Source organism: Myxine glutinosa, chromosome 5 (genome assembly GCF_964187855.1).
Source record: "Myxine glutinosa chromosome 5, kmMyxGlut1.1, whole genome shotgun sequence".
NCBI lineage: Eukaryota > Metazoa > Chordata > Myxini > Myxiniformes > Myxinidae > Myxine > Myxine glutinosa.
The window spans coordinates 159,574,575-159,593,362 of record NC_136265.1 but is presented as its reverse complement, the minus strand read 5'-3'; the positions used below and the strand labels follow the sequence as shown (position 1 = coordinate 159,593,362).

Sequence of the window (18,788 nt, the reverse complement as noted above, 5' to 3'; positions counted from 1 at the left end):
AAGGATTGATTCGTCCTTGTTTGGAGTACTGCTCTCACATCTGGGGAGGTTCTAGCTCCACATACTTACTGGACAGAATTGAATCCAAAGTAATCCGACTTATCAACTCTCCCAATCTGACCTCAAAACTCAACCCACTCATATTATGCCGCAAAGGTATCTCTCTTTTTATTTTCTACAGATATTACTTCGGTTTCTGCTCCAAAGAACTACCTGCTTGTGTACGTCCAGCATTAGTGAGACCACGGAATACTCGACAAGCCACTACATTGCATGATTATTGTGTGGCCATTGGCAACTTAAGGGTGGGCCGTTATGATGTTTGTTTCTTCCCCACTACAGCCAAACTGTGGAACTCTTTAGCTTCTCATGTCTTTCCAAACACTTACAACCTTCCCCTTTTCAAAAAGCAGATTTTTTACTTCCTCAAAAACTGACTATTCTCTCTTTCTTCACTTTTCTATCAATGTTGCTCTTTCATTTAGGGCTTGGCCTCGATGAGAACTATATACAGTAGTCCGTGACTGGAGCCTTCAATATAAAAAAACAAGAAAGGTGACACATCCAATGTACATGGATGATTTAAAACTATTTGCATCGAACGACAAAAAATTGGCACAACAACTGAAATTAGTGAAACAGTTCTCTGACATCCAAATGGAATTTGGCCTAGATAAGTGTGCCAAGTGCACATTTGTGCAAGGCAGACCAACAAAAACGGACAACATAAAAATCGACCTAAATACAAAAATAAAGGAGGTAGACAACGAAGCATCTTACAAATACCTTGGAGTAGAAGAGGGCCACCAAATTTGTCATTAAAAAAATGCACGAAACAATTACCAAAGAATACCTGCGTAGAATGAAGCTGATCCTGAAAACATACCTATCTGCAAGGAACACAATCAAAGCGATTAACCAACAAGCAGGCTAGTGTTCCAGGGAAGATTGAAATACCAGGAGTAAATATACAATGCAGGATTTTCTAAGGAGAAGAGACATAATTAATTACTATTAATTAAAATGTTTTTCTAGTTTATTTTATCCTCAAAAATAGACCATAGTGAACACACAGTCATGTTAAAACATTGGTCTTTGAAACCTTACTCAAATCATCCTTATGAAGTGGGATAGACAAATACCCACTGTGTATTATGGAGGTAGATATCATTTATTTATTGTATTAAACCTCCGAGCATGAAGAAGCAGTGAGGCACAGATCGCATCACATAACAATCGAAGCTGCACGATCTATAAGTGACAATATTCGTATGCCATACGAGCACATTGTTTCTGCCTCACTGTCCATCACTTAGGAGGTGTGGTTGCAGTTGAGAGTAATAATTACAAACCAAAACAAAGCCCTTCTGACCCAATAAATGCAACACGACATTAAATGCCGTCTGTGCATGCGCAACGCTTCGCCTGGAGGCTGAAAGGAATGGAGTTGGTTGCGGGAGGAAAGTCACACTTGCGGATGTGCTGAACAATCTGCCTCTTCACTCGACACTGTGCTGTCATTTTCTTCACCGGCAGCAATGGTGCGGCTGATGGAAGGAGCATCCTGGCTGGAAGGGCATGGAGAATGGGCTGGATGTTTTTTTTTCTTCTTTGCTGCATAAAGTTTCTCGTAGTTGTAGCAACGAAGGGTGTCATCAACAACACAGCTAAAATCAGTGCTCCTTTCAACATTTGGATCTTGCTTAATAAATTAGATGGGCTGCTCAAACATACGAAGAATTTGGATGAGATTATTTTTATGGAGAGCTTCTTGAATGGAGGCAAAGCAGCATGTTCTTCAGCATGCTGCTGTTCAACTCCATGAGAACCTCGTTGTTATGGTTCTACATAAGACTATTTAATAAGCCCTCCACATGCTCTTCGTTAACCTCTTCAAAACCAGCCTGCTTCGCCAGGTCGACAATTTGGCTTATAATAGACGGAATGTCAGCAAACCTCGTGAAATTGTGGACACACTCAGGCCACACTTTCTTCCAGCATTCATTAAAGACCAACTCACCTCCACCCACAAATTATTAATGTTTTCCAAATCCTTAATGTCTTTAAATCAATCATTCTCCAAAGATAGTCCATTGGGAGCCGCTGGTGAGGTATGTGGATGGACAAAAGGACCACCGAGGCACTCGGAAACATGGTGGTGGGATGATGAAGTTGGAAAGAAGATTGACGAGAAGAGGAAGAAGTTCAAGGAGTGGCAGAAGGCGAAGGGTACGGGGGCAGAAAAGGCAGAGCATGAAAGTTATAAGGCAGCCAAGAAGGCTGCAAAGAAAGAGGTAGCAAAGGTGCAGGAGGCATGTAGGAAAATGTTTGGAGAACGCTTGGATTCGGAAGAGGGTCAGAGAGCAGTATTCAGGATTGCCAAGCAGATAGCGAAAGAGAGGTGTGATGTGATGGGGGTGAGTTGCTTGAAGGATGAAGTGGGACAAATCGTTGTGGACCCAGATGGAATTGAAGGAAGATGGGAGAGATATATGGAAATGCTGTTGAATGCAGAAAATGAATGGGATGGCAACATCGAGGGTAACCCAGTATTTGGACCGGCAGAGAGAATAACTGAGAAGGAAGTTGAGAAAGCGATAAAAGCAATGAAGAGTAGAAAAGTGGGAGGGCCGACGGGAGTTGTGGGAGATATGTTGAAGGCAGCAGGAAGTTGGGGTGTGAAGAGAATGACAGAGATCTGTAATCTGGTGGTGAAAGAAGGCCACATTCCAGTGGATTGGGAACTGAGTACCTTCGTCCCTCCATATAAGGGGAAAGGTGACCCTCTGGACTGTGGCTCATATCGAGCGATAAAGTTATTGGAGCATGGAATGAAGGTATTGGAAAGGGTGTTGGAGAGGAGGATAAGGAAGAAAGTGAAGATTGACGAAATGCAGTTTGGATTTATGCCAGGAAGAGGAACGACAGACGCGCTTTTTATTGTAAGGCAGTTGCAGGAGAAGTGCATGGAGAAGAGGAAGAACTTGTTTCTTGGGTTTGTTGATCTGGAGAAAGCATTCGATAGGGTTCCACGTGAAGTAGTGGCATGGGCATTGAGGAAGTTAGGAGTGGAGGAATGGTTGATCAGAGTAGTGATGGCAATGTACGAGAGAGCGTGCACAGCTGTAAGGACGAAGGACGGCAACAGTGGTGAGTTTGAGGTGAAGGTGGGAGTGCACCGGGGTCGGTACTACGTCCACTACTATTTGCAGCTGTGATGGAGGTGCTGGCTCGGAATGTAAAGGAGGGTTTACCGTGGGAGTTGTTGCATGCAGTTGATCTGGTGTTGATTGCAGAAAGTACTGATGGACTGAAGGAGAAGATGAGCAAGTGGAAGGAACTTGTGTTGGAACAAACATCAAAGGAACAATTCAAATTCAAAGGAACAACAAAGGAACAAAAGAACATCATGGAACAACAAAGTGGAAGGAACAAAAGGTCTGAAAGTGAATATCGGAAAAACGAAGGTGATGGCAAGTGGTAAAGCATGTGGTGAGGTGGAAAGAACTGGGAAGTGGCCGTGTGCTGTGTGCAGGAAGGGTGTCGGAGTGAACTCCATTCAATGTACATTGTACAATGTGCGCAGAGTGGGTTCATCAAAAATGTAGTAGTCTGAGAGGGTCATTAACGAGTGTGGCAGCTACATTCAAGTGTAAGGTGCGCACAGAGGGAGCTGCAGATGGAGGAAATGTTGAGTTGGATCTTGGAGATGGCGTGAAGCTGGAAGGTGTGAAAACATTTTGCTACCGAGGAGACATGCTGAATGGAGAAGGTGGATCAGACTCGGCAACAGTTGCTAGAGTGAGATGTGCATGGAAGATGTTTCGGGAACTGAGTGGCATGCTGACGAGGAGGGGAGTGTCGTTGAAGCTGAAGGGAAAGGTGTATGCTGCATGTGTGAGAAGTGTTATGATTTATGGGAGCGAGATGTGGGTAATGGAAAAGTGTGGAAATGCAAATGGTTCGGTGGATGTGTGGAGTATCGTTGAGAGAGAGAAGACAAATGATGAATTGCGAAAGATGATGGGAATAGAGCCTCTGATGGATGCTGTGAAGAGAAACAGGTTGAGATGGTTTGGTCATGTGTTGAGGAAGGATGAAAGTGACTGGTTGAGAAGAGTGATGGAAATGAATGTAGAAGGATGTAGAGGACGGGGAAGACCGAGAAAAACTTGGCTAAAGGTGGTGGAAGAAGAAATGTGGGCAAGGGGGTTATCAAGGGGAGATGCAGAAAATAGGGCAAAATGGAGAAGATTGTCATGGGGCCTGCAAGGCTAACCCCCGCTCTAGCAGGGAAAATGGCCTTAAAATCCCTGTTGTTGTTGTTGTTGTTGTTGTTGTTGTTGTTGTATTCTCCAAATTACTGACTTTTCCTTGGATCACAGCAAGAGATAAAGGCATATGATATTTAGTTTGATCGTCGATATATGTACTCAATAACCTCTCCCTGTTCTGTCGGGCACTGTCTCTTACTTTGGTTAAGTCTCGTAGCACGGCTCAGTCTCTGATATTTCCTTTATTTTTGCACCTGGATGGATGTTTACCGGTGGATGTGTGGAGTATCGTTGAGAGAGAGGAAGCGATAGGGTTGTTACCTTTCTGTGGGAGATTGACCCCTTACACTCACATCTGCTCAGAGTAGCCTACAAGATAACCTGGCCGACGTGGCTCACCAATGAAGAACTCTACCAGAAAGCCTAGCAAAAACTACCGAGCTAAGTGTTGCGAGTGAGGAGTCTATGGCTAGCTGGACATATTATCCAATCTGAGAGTTATTGCACCCAACACGTCCAGCAGATGTTGACCTGGCACCCATGCAGTGGTTACATCATGGTCAAGGAGGGATCACTAAACAAGAAACAGGGACTTATCTCGACAGACTTATCTCAGATCGTGTAAATGACCAAGTACCATGTTAACTTTGTTCAAAAGAATATCAAACTAATGTACGAGCATTCCTCTACGGACATTTGGTACTAACGCACAGCACTTGTATTTCCATTGCACTGTATTTAGTATTTCCATGTATAGAAGAGACATGAATGTATTGAGTAGTTCCACTGGATGATGAAAGACGGTGAGAAAATTCAAAGCAATGAAGCATAATATAGGATTATTGAAAAATAAATAAGCAGAAAGGATACAAGTATACAGAAATATAAGAAGATAGAGGAAGGGGCTGCTTGGCCCCTCTATATTATGGGGGAAGAGGGGGGAGGGGGAGGGAGGGGAACGGGGAGGTGGTGGTCGATTGTGAGGGATCTGAGTGATATATATAGTATTGTATTGTAGGAGTGATATATATATGGTCGATTGTGGTGGTTTGCAGGGATCTGAGTGATATATAGTATTGGAGGAGGAGGTGGTGGTCGATTCCAAGGGATCTGAGTGATATATAGTATTGCAGGAGGGTGTGGTGGTCGATTCCGAGGGATCTGAGTGATATATAGTATTGCAGGAGGGTGTGGTGGTCAATTCCAAGGGATCTGAGTGATATATAGTATTGTAGGAGGAGGTGGTGGTCGATTCCAAGGGATCTGAGTGATATATAGTATTGCAGGAGGGTGTGGTGGTCGATTCCGAGGGATCTGAGTGATATATAGTATTGTAGGAGGAGGTGGTGGTCGATTCCAAGGGATCTGAGTGATATATAGTATTGTAGGAGGAGGTGGTGGTCGATTCCAAGGGATCTGAGTGATATATAGTATGGTAGGAGGAGGTGGTGGTCGATTCCAAGGGATCTGAGTGATATATAGTATTGTAGGAGGGGGTGGTGGTCGATTCCAAGGGATCTGAGTGATATTTAGTATTGCAGGAGGGGGTGGTGGTCGATTCCAAGGGATCTGAGTGATATATAGTATTGTAGGAGGAGGTGGTGGTCGATTGTGAGGGATCTGAGTGATATATAGTATTGAAGGAGGAGGTGGTGGTCGATTCCAAGGGATCTGAGTGATATATAGTATTGTAGGAGGGGGTGGTGGTCGATTGTGAGGGATCTGAGTGATATATACAGTATTGTAGGAGGGGGTGGTGGTCGATTGTGAGGGATCTGAGTGATATATACAGTATTGTAGGAGGGGGTGGTGGTCGATTGTGAAGGATCTGAGTGATATATATATAGTATTGTAGGAGGGGGTGGTGGTCGATTGTGAGGGATCTGAGTGATATATATATAGTATTGTAGGAGGGGATCACCCAGTGTTACATCCAGATCACACACAAATTGATTTTCAGGCAGAATTGATCTGACCATGGTACGTTCCAAAACCATACTCTTACTTGTTGGGATATTTGGAACAGACAATGGGATATTTTATAATACTAAGCTAGCACATCTTAATCCATCCAAAACTTAGAAAGAATCCAAAGAATAGAATGCTCCAAGATGCAGCATCACTTGCAATGACAATACAAAAACTACTTTCAGAAGCAAATCTAAAACTAAACAAGTCAAAGCCAAACACACTAGCACTTAGTAGCTATCCTGGCACCCATAACATATTCATTACACTGTAAAGCCTCTTCACCAAATGGAAGGAAATATTTAAATTCAGCACGTGTACCAACCTGCACGCCAAGGATTCCAAAAATGATAAAGAATGCACAACAGATGAGCACAATATTCCCAATTGGCTTCAAGGAAGAGATCAATGTTTCCACAACAAGCTTGAGGCCTGGAGCTCGGCTTATCACCCTGGGAATAAAAAGAAACATTTTAATAGCTGCAATGCATTATGGGCATACACTGAAAATGCTACTAAATGAGTTCCAATAAAGAAAGCATCACAGTCCGAGTTGACATCACAATTGCAAGTAAGAAAAGCTAACATTGTTTGAAGTCAAGAAATGCAAATTTAAGATTCAGGGTGAAATGTCATATACACATATATATATACATATATATACATATATATACAGTCACGTGAAAAAGTAAGTACACCCCACGTAAAGTTTTGACTTTTTCAACATATTTCAACATACAGCTATTTGATCTTCATTTCAACAATATTGATAGATAAAGGTGATATAATATAACAAATATCATGAAACATTTACATTTTGTAGTCCATTGTATAATTTAAATAAACATAAATGCAAATTTGGCATGTGGAAAAAGTAAGTACACCCCTACATTTATCACTACTTCAAACACCTAAAATTAGAATCAGGTGCACCAGCTCAGGTGCAAATGATTAGAACATCGTTAGAGAAGATATTGGAGGAACCTGTCTTATTTAAACCTCAGACATTTAGTTTTGTTTGCTCTTTGATGTTGAAGTGTGCGGCGTCACCATGCCAAGATCAAAAGAGCTCTCTGAGGCCTTCAGAAAGAAGGTTATAGATGCCTACAAGTCTGTGAAGGGATTTAAAAAGATCTCCAAACAATTTGAAATCAATCATTCGACTGTCCGGAAGATCATCTACAAGTGGAGAAGATTCCAAACAACTGCCAACTTGTTCAGGCCAGGGCGCCCCAGCAAGTTCAGCCGAGAGCAGACCGCAAGATGCTGAAAGAAGTCTCTAAGAACCCCAGAATGTCATCACGGGACCTACAGGTAGCTCTTGCCACGGTTGATGTCAAATTGCACGAGTCTACCATTAGAAAGAGGCTGCACAAATTTGATCTACATGGGAGGTGTGCCAGGAGGAAACCTTTGCTGTCTAGAAAGAACATCAGGTCAAGACTAAAGTTTGCCAATGAACACCTAGGCAAAGACCAGAACTTCTGGAACAATGTGCTCTGGACAGATGAGTCAAAGGTGGAGCTATTTGGCCACAGTACCAGAAGACATGTTTGGCGAAAACCAAAGACAGCATTTGACCACAAGAACCTGATACCAACTGTAAAGCATGGTGGTGGAAATATTATGGTTTTGGGCAGCTTTGCTGCATCAGGGCCTGGGCAGCTCACCATCATAGAATCCACTATGAATTCTTCATTGTACCAGAGGGTGCTTGAGGATAATGTGAGGCCATCTGTCGGAAAGTTGAAGCTCAACCGAAGCTGGACCTTGCAACATGACAATGACCCGAAAAATACCAGTAAATCCACCAAGGAATGGCTGAAAAGAAAGAAATGGAGGGTTCTGGAATGGCCAAGTCAAAGCCCGGATCTAAATCCCATCGAGATGTTGTGGGGGGATTTGAAACGAGCTGTGCATGCAATTGTGCATGCTGTGCAACAATTTTTTGTTGAATAAATTATTGCAAAGTCAATTAATTAATTGTTTTTTGTTCAATTAGATCACCTTTATCTATAGATACTGTTTAAATGAAGATCAAATATTGATATGTCTGCATATGTTAAAAAGATTAAAAAAACATTTCATGGGGTGTACTTACTTTTTCCACATGCGAAATTTGCATTTATGTTTATTTAAATTATACAATGGACTACAAAATGTAAATGTTCCATGATATTTGTTATATTATATCACCTTTATCTATCAATATTGTTGAAATGAAGATCAAATAGCTGTATGTTGAAATATGTTGAAAAAGTCAAAACTTTACATGGGGTGTACTTACTTTTTCATGTGACTGTATGTATATATATATACAGACTTAGCATTTAATATGGAATATTTTTTTTTTTCTTGACTTGGGTTTACTTTCTTAACTCAGTATATCAATCTAGTGAGTTTCTTTTAAACTTTGGTGATTTATTTGTTAAAAGAACCATGTCACTGATTGTCTGTCGCAGCAAGAAGTCAACAACAGGATTATATCACAGGTGGCGTGGCAAAATGTACGGACAGGTGCATTTGATGATTGGCTTCACAGTCGGGTATACAAGGGTTGTTGCGTTCTGTATTAGTGGAAAACAATTGCTGCACGTCTCCAAAAGTTATTGCCGTTTCCTCTGGAGATGGTCCGTCAACTCGACAATGCTGTTTGTCATGGAGTGGTGGCTTTACGAAATTACGGCATGAAACAGCGTGCTATTGCTCGGCAGCATGGCATCACTCAAGGTCAGGTGTCAAAGATCCTGAAACGAAATGCTCAGAGGGGTGTCCCTACTCCAATACCGAGGCCAGGACGTCCCCGCAGAACCACAAAGAGGGATGATCGCCAGCTGCACCGGTTAGTCCGCAATGGCCGTACCAAGTCAGCTAATCGGCTTAGGGCTGAGTGGCAGCAACTGACAAATGTGCCTGTATCCAGAAGGCTAGTCAACCAACGACTGGTTCAAGCAGGCTATCGTGCCAGGCGTCCCCTGAGAAAGCCACGCCTGACCAGACAACACCGCCAGCGCCGATTGCAGTGGGCCAGAGAGCACCGTCAATGGCAACCAGGACACTGGAATCACGTGATCTTCAGTGACGAGTCTAGATTTCTGGTCTATCGTCAAGATGGCCGCGTCCGAGTGCGCAGACAAGTGCATGAAGCCTACAACAAAGATTGTATAGTGCCAAGAGTACAAGCTGGAGGTGGTGGGGTGACCGTTTGGGCTGCTTTTCATGCAGGGGGCAAAACTGACCTGGTTGTTCTGAATGGAAACCTGAACCAGTTCAAGCACAGGGCCATTCTGGAAGAAACATTGCTTCCATTTGCTCGTGCAGCCTTTCGAGGAAACTTTGTCTTCCAAGATGACAATGCACGGCCTCATCGTGCTCGCATGATCCAACACTTTCTTGCTGACCGTGGTGTAGAGCATATGGAGTGGCCTGCCATGTCCCCGGATATGAATCCGATAGAGAACTTGTGGGCAGAATTAACACGTCAAATCGACCACTTGGACCAGCAGCCGACCTCTGTGCGTGAATTGCAGCAGGCTATTGTCACTGCATGGCAAGCGATTCCTGTCCCAACCTTGGCAAATCTCGTGAACAGCATGCCTCAACGTGTACGTGCTCTCCTGAATGCTCGTGGGGGTTACACGAAGTACTGAACTGTAATTTTGCTGTCCGTAATCCCAGTCGTAATTTAACTTTTGTTTTTGTTAAAAAAATTTTGGCTAATGTGCAAAATAAAGAGATACTTCTGGAAAACGTACAGAGGTTTAACACAGTACTGTCCATGAATTGAGTTCGATATCAGTTTACATCACTTTCAAGGATCAATTTATTTGTTTTGAAATGTCAAATGTGGTTTTTGTTTCTTTTAAAGGTCACATTAACAAAATCTAGAATAATTTCAACATAATTCCAATGAACTTTTGGTTCTAAGACATCTTGAAAAGTAAGTTCACCCCACAAAAAAATATTCCATATTAAATGCCAAGTCTGTATATATATAGAGGGGGGGGGGGGGGGGGGAATTTGGCAGCAATTTTGTTTATGCTAAATAGGTCAAAAACTCAAAATTAGGTTTGGGAACCGGGTTAATCGAATTCAGCATTCCCGAATTATGTTAAAAAGTGAGGTTCCCAACTTTTACCCAAAAATGCACCAAACATTCACATTTCTCAGAAATCCATCTAGTCTATATCTCGTTTTTAAAAATTTCTGATTCTCAAAACACACACACAAACACACACTTATTAATTGTACAGTATCGGCTATTTCAAAACTTGCTGCAAATTATTTTAATTTCACAACATCCGATATTCACATTTATTTAAAATGTAAACCTCAAAACATAGTTCCCTTACCTAAAGTAAGAACGTTAATCTGTAAGCAATTACTGATTTCCTGACTGCACGGATCATCAGCAGAGCATCGTTCTTCCTCGAGTTTTCGATACTTTCGGCTCAGAACCTCTCCAAACGGCGGATCCACAACTTCGGTTACGGATCAGCATCAGTAGATTACACACATCAGTCGAACTACATCCTCAGTTGTATCCAGCCAGTCAGTCAACCCACCAATGCAACATCACCATTCAAACTTTTCTCACGAGAGGATTTAACGTATTATGACATATTTATTATAACTCTCATCACACATTCCATTACATTGATCTTGCACACATTACCGTATAGACAACATGTCCACCACATTTACCACTGAATCAAATTGTTATTCAAATATTCAAACTGTTATTTATAATGGATTTTCTCGATGCTGCACTGTGTCTTATAGCAACCTCTGAAAATGGTTTTTAAATATACATATTTATAATAATGTACAGTGCCTTCAGAAAGTATTCACACCCATGGACTTTTTCACATTTTGTTGTTACGGCCGGAATTTAAGATGGATTAAATTGAGATTTTTTGTCACTGATCTACACATGTTTTGCCACAAATACCCCATAATGTCAAAGTGGAATCTTTTTTTTCGAAATTTTTACAAAACAATAAAAAATGAAAAGCTGAAATATCTAGATTACAAAAGTATTCAGCCCCCTGAGTCGATACTTTGAAGAAGTGCCTTTCACAGCGATTGCAGCTTCGAGTCTTTTTGGGTATGTCTGTATCAGCTTGACACATCCAGATTTGGGGAGTTTCTCCCATTCTTCCTTGTAGATTTGCTCATGCTCTGTCAAGTTGCATGGGGAGCGTCGGTGAACAGGAATCTTCAAAAGTCTTTCCACAGATTCTCAATGGGATTCAAGTCTGGGCTTCGGCTGGGCCACACAATGACATCCACATTCTTATTCTGAAGCCAATCCAGTGTTGCTTTGGTTGTATGATTGGGGTTTTTAGCATGTTGGAACGTAAATCTTCGCCACAGTCTGAGGTCTTTTGCGCTTTGAAGCAGGTTCTCCTCAAGGATTTGCCTGTGTTTGGTTATATCCATTGCTCCCTCTATCTTTACAAGTCTCCCAGTCCCTGCCGCTGAAAAGCATCCTCATAGCATGATGCTGCCACAACCATTAGTTATGGCAGGGATGGTGTTAAATGTGCAAGGAGCTGTGCTTGGTTTCTGGCAGACGTTGTGCTTTGCATTCTGGCCAAATTTTCTTCTCATCAGATCACAAAATATTTTGCCTCATGCTCTGTCTTTCAAGTGCCTTTTTTTGCAAACTCCAGGCATCCTGTCATGTGTCTTTTTCTCAGGAATAGCTTAATCTGGCCACTCTCCCATAAAGCCTGGAATTGTGAAGACCTGCAGAGACGGTTGTCCTTCCAGCAAGTTCTCCCATCTCAGCCGAGGAACTAATTATATTTAGTGTAATTTCATGATCTTTGAGAAAATTTGTTGGTCTCTACCCGAATGGGGATGAGAGACGATTGTAATGCCCCTATCTGTCTGTGGTTGTGTGTATCTTTATCTGTATGTATCCGTATACATATGTATATATATTTATATATTTTCATCCATATATTTTCTCTTTAAAAATGTTTTTCTCTGCAATCACTTGTCCTATGTAAAACCTTAAACATAGGAGTGACCCCCATGGAGAATACTTATTGCTAACTCTGATGTCATAGGCCACATAGTATGGCAGCCACATTGGATTAAAGGAAGAAAATTGGACATCATTTTCTCCGAAACCGTTAACGAAAAAAAATAGAACATTTGGCAACTGTCTTCAACTTCCCGTACATCGGGTGATAATGATGATGTCATCGGTGAAGTGGCATTCCAGCCAAAATAGTTGATTTAAAATCCTTATCCAAAAATCTTAAACTTCATATATCTGATCTATGACCCGATGTGAGGGAAGAATTAAATGTATGAGGTGCATAACCAATGCAAAGAAACTAATACATAATAGGGTGCATGGATGATACGGGCAATTGGGTCATAATAGCAGATGGCCATAATAGTAGCGTGTTCAGTTAATGATGGTATTTGTGTTCAGAATGAACACGCGAGACGAGACTATGCACTCTATGAGTGCCATTCTAGTTTTAATCTTCTAACTGCCACTCCCTGTGTTAGCTTATCTCTAGCTAGTTGTTTTAATATATTGATAAGTTCAGTGCTGTGTGTGGTTGCTCTCACAGTCCTAATTATTACCTACGCCACCAAAGGTGGATGGAGTTTATGTTTTCACCCCTGTCTGTCTGTTTACATCTGCCACTAAAGGTGGATGGAGGTTATGTTTTCACCCATCTGTCTGTTTGTTACGTGCGAAAATCGAAGATTTTTCAAGTATATTGGTTGGTCTTGTGCATTATTCTGCCTGTTTGTTACTTGGCAATTTTTTTTAATTTTGACAACCGATTAACTTAAAATTTGAAGACGACATGCATATCACGACATGCATATCTGGTCCCTGAATTCAACCCCCAACTATTTTTGAGGTAAACGTTGGCCAAAAGGTCAACATAGGCCAAATTTCTAAAATTGACAACTTTCATCGGATTAACTTAAATTGAAGAAGATTTGCATATCAGGTCACATAATTCAACCACCAATTATTTGTGAAGTCAAAAGGATGCTCTACTGAGTGCCATTCTACTTTGTTCTCTTTTGCCAAGTGTCGCTCTATGAGTGAGTTTTCATCTGTCTGTCTGTCGGTCTGTATGTCAGTTGCCTACAGGTCAAAATTTTCAACCGATCTTCACGATACTTCACCAAATGGTAGAGTTGGTCATACGCAAGAAGCCTATTGTTGTTGGGGTCAAAAGGTCAATAGGTCAACACAGGCCAAAAGTCACGAACTTTGTCAAATTTCTAAAATCCTCAATTTTCATACGATTGACTTGGAATTTTAAGAGGATTCGCATATATGGTCACTGAATTCAATCACCAATTATATTTTAGATCAACGTAGGTCCAAAGATCAACATAGGCCAAAAGGTCAACATCAGCCAAATTTCTAAAATCTTCAATTTTCATCCGATTGACTTGAAATTTTAAGAGGATTTGCATATCTGGTCACTGAATTCAACTGCCAAGTATTTTTGAGGTCAACATAGGCCAAAAGGTCAACGTAGGCCACATTTCTAAAATCCTCAATGTTCATCTGATTGACTTAAAATTTTAAGAGGATTTGCATACCAGGTCACTGAATTCAACCACCAATTATTTTTGAGGTCATCATAGGCCAACAACTTATTTTAGGGGTTTCGCAAGTATTGTGCTATGCACAACATATTACTTATTTGTTTGTCTGTCTGTGAACAAGATATCTCAGAAGGTTGTGCACGAATTAGGACGAAATTTGGCAGAGAGGTAGTGTATGTGACAAGGACGAAATTATTATATTTTGGTAATGATCCGGATTCGAATCTGGCTAGCAGAATATTTCAAGTGATTCTTCACCATTGGGAGATAGGGCAAAAAAAATGATATATAGGAGGATATCTCAAAAAGTTGTGGACGGATGTGGACAAAACTTGTACAGGTTGGTTGTGCGACAAGGACGAATCGATTCGATTTTGGTGAAAATCTGAATATGGATTCGGATAGGAGAATTATTTCATTTTTAGGTGATTCTTCACCATTGAGACATCGGGCGAAAAGCGATATACAACATGATATTTTAAAAAGTTTTGGATGAGTTATGCATAAACTTGGTGGATGAGTTGTTTAGGTGACAAGAACAAGCCGATTAGATTTTGGTTCAGGTCCGAATCCAAATCCGGCCGATCAGTGGGATACAAAACAAACTGTTCAGTTTGGCGGAGGTATGCGCTCTGCCGAGTGCTGTTCTAGTTTCACCTGCAATCGTACCATAAAATAGCTTCTTAGGAATGTTTCTAAGAAAGGCATTTATACAATGTGGAGCAGAAAAGTATCTTGTTTGTCAAATAATTTATTGTTAAATTTATCATGATTGATATCAATTTGTAATAAATAAATAAAACTGAAGTGTGTTTGGTTTTTCTTTTTTAATCCGAGTTATTTTGGATAAATATCATCATGAAGCTGTTCACATACAAATCCATCATTAATTGCCAGTAAATCATCAATGACACTGAAGATGTTTCCACATTTTCGCGCAGTTGAACGTTTATTCTTGCACATGTTCTGAACCCAATCAGACTTTGATTTTCCTTTCCAGACCAGTTTGCACTTTTCTGATAGAATTTAATGTATATTTTATTACCTCCTGCGATGCTTTATCCATCACTATCCAATGCGGTTACGAGCTTGTTTCTGAGCATTTATCAGAAATGTTGATATAATGTGGAAAAATAAGGACTTTATCGACATTTAGTCTTACCCCCTTTATTAATGTGGTGGATACTGTTGAATATAGGTTGGGAATTATCAATGATCCAGAATTTCTTAACACCAGAATAAAATATCGCTTAAAAATGCATGCATGAATGCACGTGCGCGCACACACACACACACACACACACACACACACACACACACACACACACACACACACACACACACACACACACACACACACACACTACACTAGCCTTGAACCTGTCGCTTTGCTCACGGCAGTTGAACAACATAACTTGTTTATGTTACAGTACAGGAATACAGTTAATTGCCAGTCAATATTTGCATTGATTATTAATTCCAGAAACATTTTGCTTCCTGCTAACAACACAGCATTAATTTTGGTAATGCACACACTTATTCGCCAAAAACAGATATTGTACACCGCTCCTTTCCTATGCCATCTCCAGGCGCTGCATAACGTCATTGCCGGGCACCGACGGGGGCTCGGCAAATGACGCACGCTGAAAGGGAGTACTCAGTTTTCACTCTGGTTGTTTGTTGTACACCGCACCTTTCCTATGCCATCTCCAGGCACTGCATAACGTCATTGCCGCGCACCGACTGGGGCTCGGCAGTGACGCACGCTGAAAGGGAGTACTCAGTTTTCACTCTGGTTGTTTGTTGTACACCGCACCTTTCCTATGCCATCTCCAGGCACTGCATAACGTCATTGCCGCGCACCGACTGGGGCTCGGCAGTGACGCACGCTGAAAGGGAGTACTCAGTTTTCACTCTGGTTGTTTGTTTTCTTGCTTTCATTCTTTCTTGCTTTCTTTCTTTCTTGTTTGTTTGTTTGTTTGTCCGGGCGATATCTCAGCCATCCTTTGAGCTAGGAAGCTGAAATTTCGGCACAATAGTGAGCAAGTCCTTTGTCAAAAACGGTATTTTTTGTTTTTTGATTCATCAATTAATTGATGAGTTATTTAATTATTAGCGATTAATTAAGTGGGGCTCGGTAATGGTGTTGGGCTAGCGGCTAGGGTGCCAGCTTAGGATCCAAGGATCCTGGGTTCGAATCCCGGTCGATCGCTGAATTAACGCCACGGGAGTTGACTCAGCCTGTCATCCTTCCGAGGTCGGCAAATTGAGTACCAGTACACTGGTAATTCCCTGTTTGTCGTAAAAGGTGACAAACAGGGTTGGCGGCAGGAAGGGCATCCGGCCGTAAAACATTGCTTCAAAAATGGGACCAAAAAACAACAACAACCACGGTCCCCGAAAAAGGCCAACCCCCGCCTTGCGGGGAAAAAATGGCCTCTAAACGGTGGGTTTTTTAAAATTTAAATTAAGTACTTATTTAATTAATTAAATTTCATTTCTCTTCTGACCATTAACTCAGGCACCTTTTGAGTTAGGAAGCTGATATTTGGACATGCCAATGACCAGGTGATTTGGCTGCAAAGGCTATTTTTGATTTATTAATTAATCAATTAATCGATTAATTATTTGATTAATGACAAAAAAAATTTTTTTTTTAAAGTTACAGATTCTGATGAAATGGTGGTGGTTTATGTGTTCTGTGACCGAATTGATTAATAATTTAAGTTTTTATGATTATTATTTATTTATTTTCATTATTAATCATTTATTTATCTTCTTTCTCATTTGGCCAATATCTCAGGCACCTTTTGAGCTCAGAAGCTAATATTTGGACATGAGTGACCAGGTGATGTGGCTATCAAGGATATTTTTGATTTATTGATTAATCAATTAATCAATGTATCGATTAATTATTTAATTATTCGATTAATTACTAAAAAATATTTTTTTCCCCCAGTTACAGATTCTGATGAAATGGTGGTGGTTTATGTGTTCTGTGACCGAATTGATTGATAATTTAATTTTTTAATGATTATTATTTATTTATTTTCATTATTAATCATTTATTTATTTTCTTTCTCATTTGGCCAATATCGCAGGCACCTTTTGAGCTGGGAAGCTAATATTTGGACATGACAGTGACCAAGTGATGTGGCTATCAAGGATATTTTTGATTTATTGATTAATCAATTAATCAATTAATCGATTAATTATTTAATTATTCGATTAATTACTAAAAAAAAAAAAAAATTTAACTTACAGATTCTGATGAAATGGTGGTGGTTTATGTGTTCTGTGACCGAATTGATTAATAATTTAAGTTTTTAATGATTATTATTTATTTATTTTCATTATTAATCATTTATTTATTTTCTTTCTCATTTGGCCAAGATCTCAGGCACCTTTTGAGCTGGGAAGCTAATATTTGGACATGACAGTGACCAAGTGATGTGGCTATCAAGGATATTTTTTATTTATTGATTAATCATTTAATCGATGAATTATTTATTGATTAATCGACTAATTTATTTATTGATTCATCAATTAATTATTTTTTTATTTATTAATGACTTATTTAATTAAATTTCTGAAAGATACATCTTCAGATGAAGCACTAGTGGTTTAGTTATGCTATTAGCCAATTGATTAAGAAAAATTTTGTGATAATCTTTTATTGATTTCAATTATACAATGAATCAATCAATTAGCGTGCACCTCTCCCTCCCAATGCAGCCTCTATGAGCTGCACTGCGGTATTGCCGGGCGCCAGAGGCGCCCCGGCAATGCCGCGCTGTAGGATATTTAATTATTTGGCATGGGGGCGGTGTACTTTGAATGTATGTGTACTTGTTTTCTTTCTTGTTTGTTTGTCCGGACGATATCTCAGCCATCCTTTGAGCTAGGATGCTGAAATGTCGGCACAGTAGTGAGCAGGTCCTTTTTCAAAAACAATATTTTTTGTTTTTTGAATAATCAATTAATTGAGGAGTTATTTAATTATTAGTGATTAATTAAGTACTTATTTCATTGATTAAATTTCCTTTCTCTTCTGACCATTAACTCAGGCACCTTTTGAGCTGGGAAGCTAATATTTGGACATGACAGTGACCAAGTGATGTGGCTATAAAGGATATTTTTGATTTATTGATTAATCAATTAATCAATTAATCGATTAATTATTTAATTATTCGATTAATTACTTTAAAAAAAAAAATTCAGTTACTGATTCTGATGAAATGGTGGTGGTTTATGTGTTCTGTGACCGAATTGATTAATAATTTAATTTTTTAATGATTATTATTTTTTAATTTTCATTATTAATCATTTATTTATTTTCTTTCTCATTTGGCCAATATCTCAGGCACCTTTTGAGCTGGGAAGATAATATTTGGACATGACAGTGACCAAGTGATGTGGCTATAAAGGATATTTTTGATTTATTGATTAATCAATTAATCGATTAATTATTTAATTATTCGATTAATTACTAAAAATTTTTTTTTTTACAGTTACTGATTCTGATGAAATGGTGGTGGTTGATGTGTTCTGTGACCGAATTGATTAATAATTACATTTTTAAATAATTATTATTTATTTATTTTCATTATTAATCATTTATTTATTTTCTTTCTCATTTGGCCAATATCTCAGGCACCTTTTGAGCTGGGAAGCTAATATTTGGACATGACAGTGACCAAGTGATGTGGCTATCAAGGATATTTTTGATTTATTGATTAATCATTTAATCGATTAATTATTTATTGGTGAATCAATTAATTATTAATTTTTTTATTAATGACTTATTTAATTAAATTTCTAAAAGATACATCTTCGGATGAAGCATTAGTGGTTTAGTCATGCTATTAGCCAATTGATTAAGAAAATAATTTGTGATAATCTTTTATTGATTTTAATTATACAAATAATCAATGAATTAGCGTA

At 39.6% G+C, this 18,788-nt stretch overlaps 1 protein-coding gene across 1 annotated transcript in view; it reads right to left on the bottom strand.

The window, feature by feature from the left end:
- Positions 1-18,788, bottom strand: part of LOC137426869 (voltage-dependent T-type calcium channel subunit alpha-1G) — a 313,379-nt gene that overhangs the window by 42,576 nt on the left and 252,015 nt on the right. Inside the window, exon 23 of the mRNA XM_078778945.1 lies at positions 6,568-6,694. Within this exon, the coding sequence (XP_078635071.1) occupies positions 6,568-6,694 (127 nt within the window). The remainder of the gene's footprint in view (positions 1-6,567; positions 6,695-18,788) is intronic.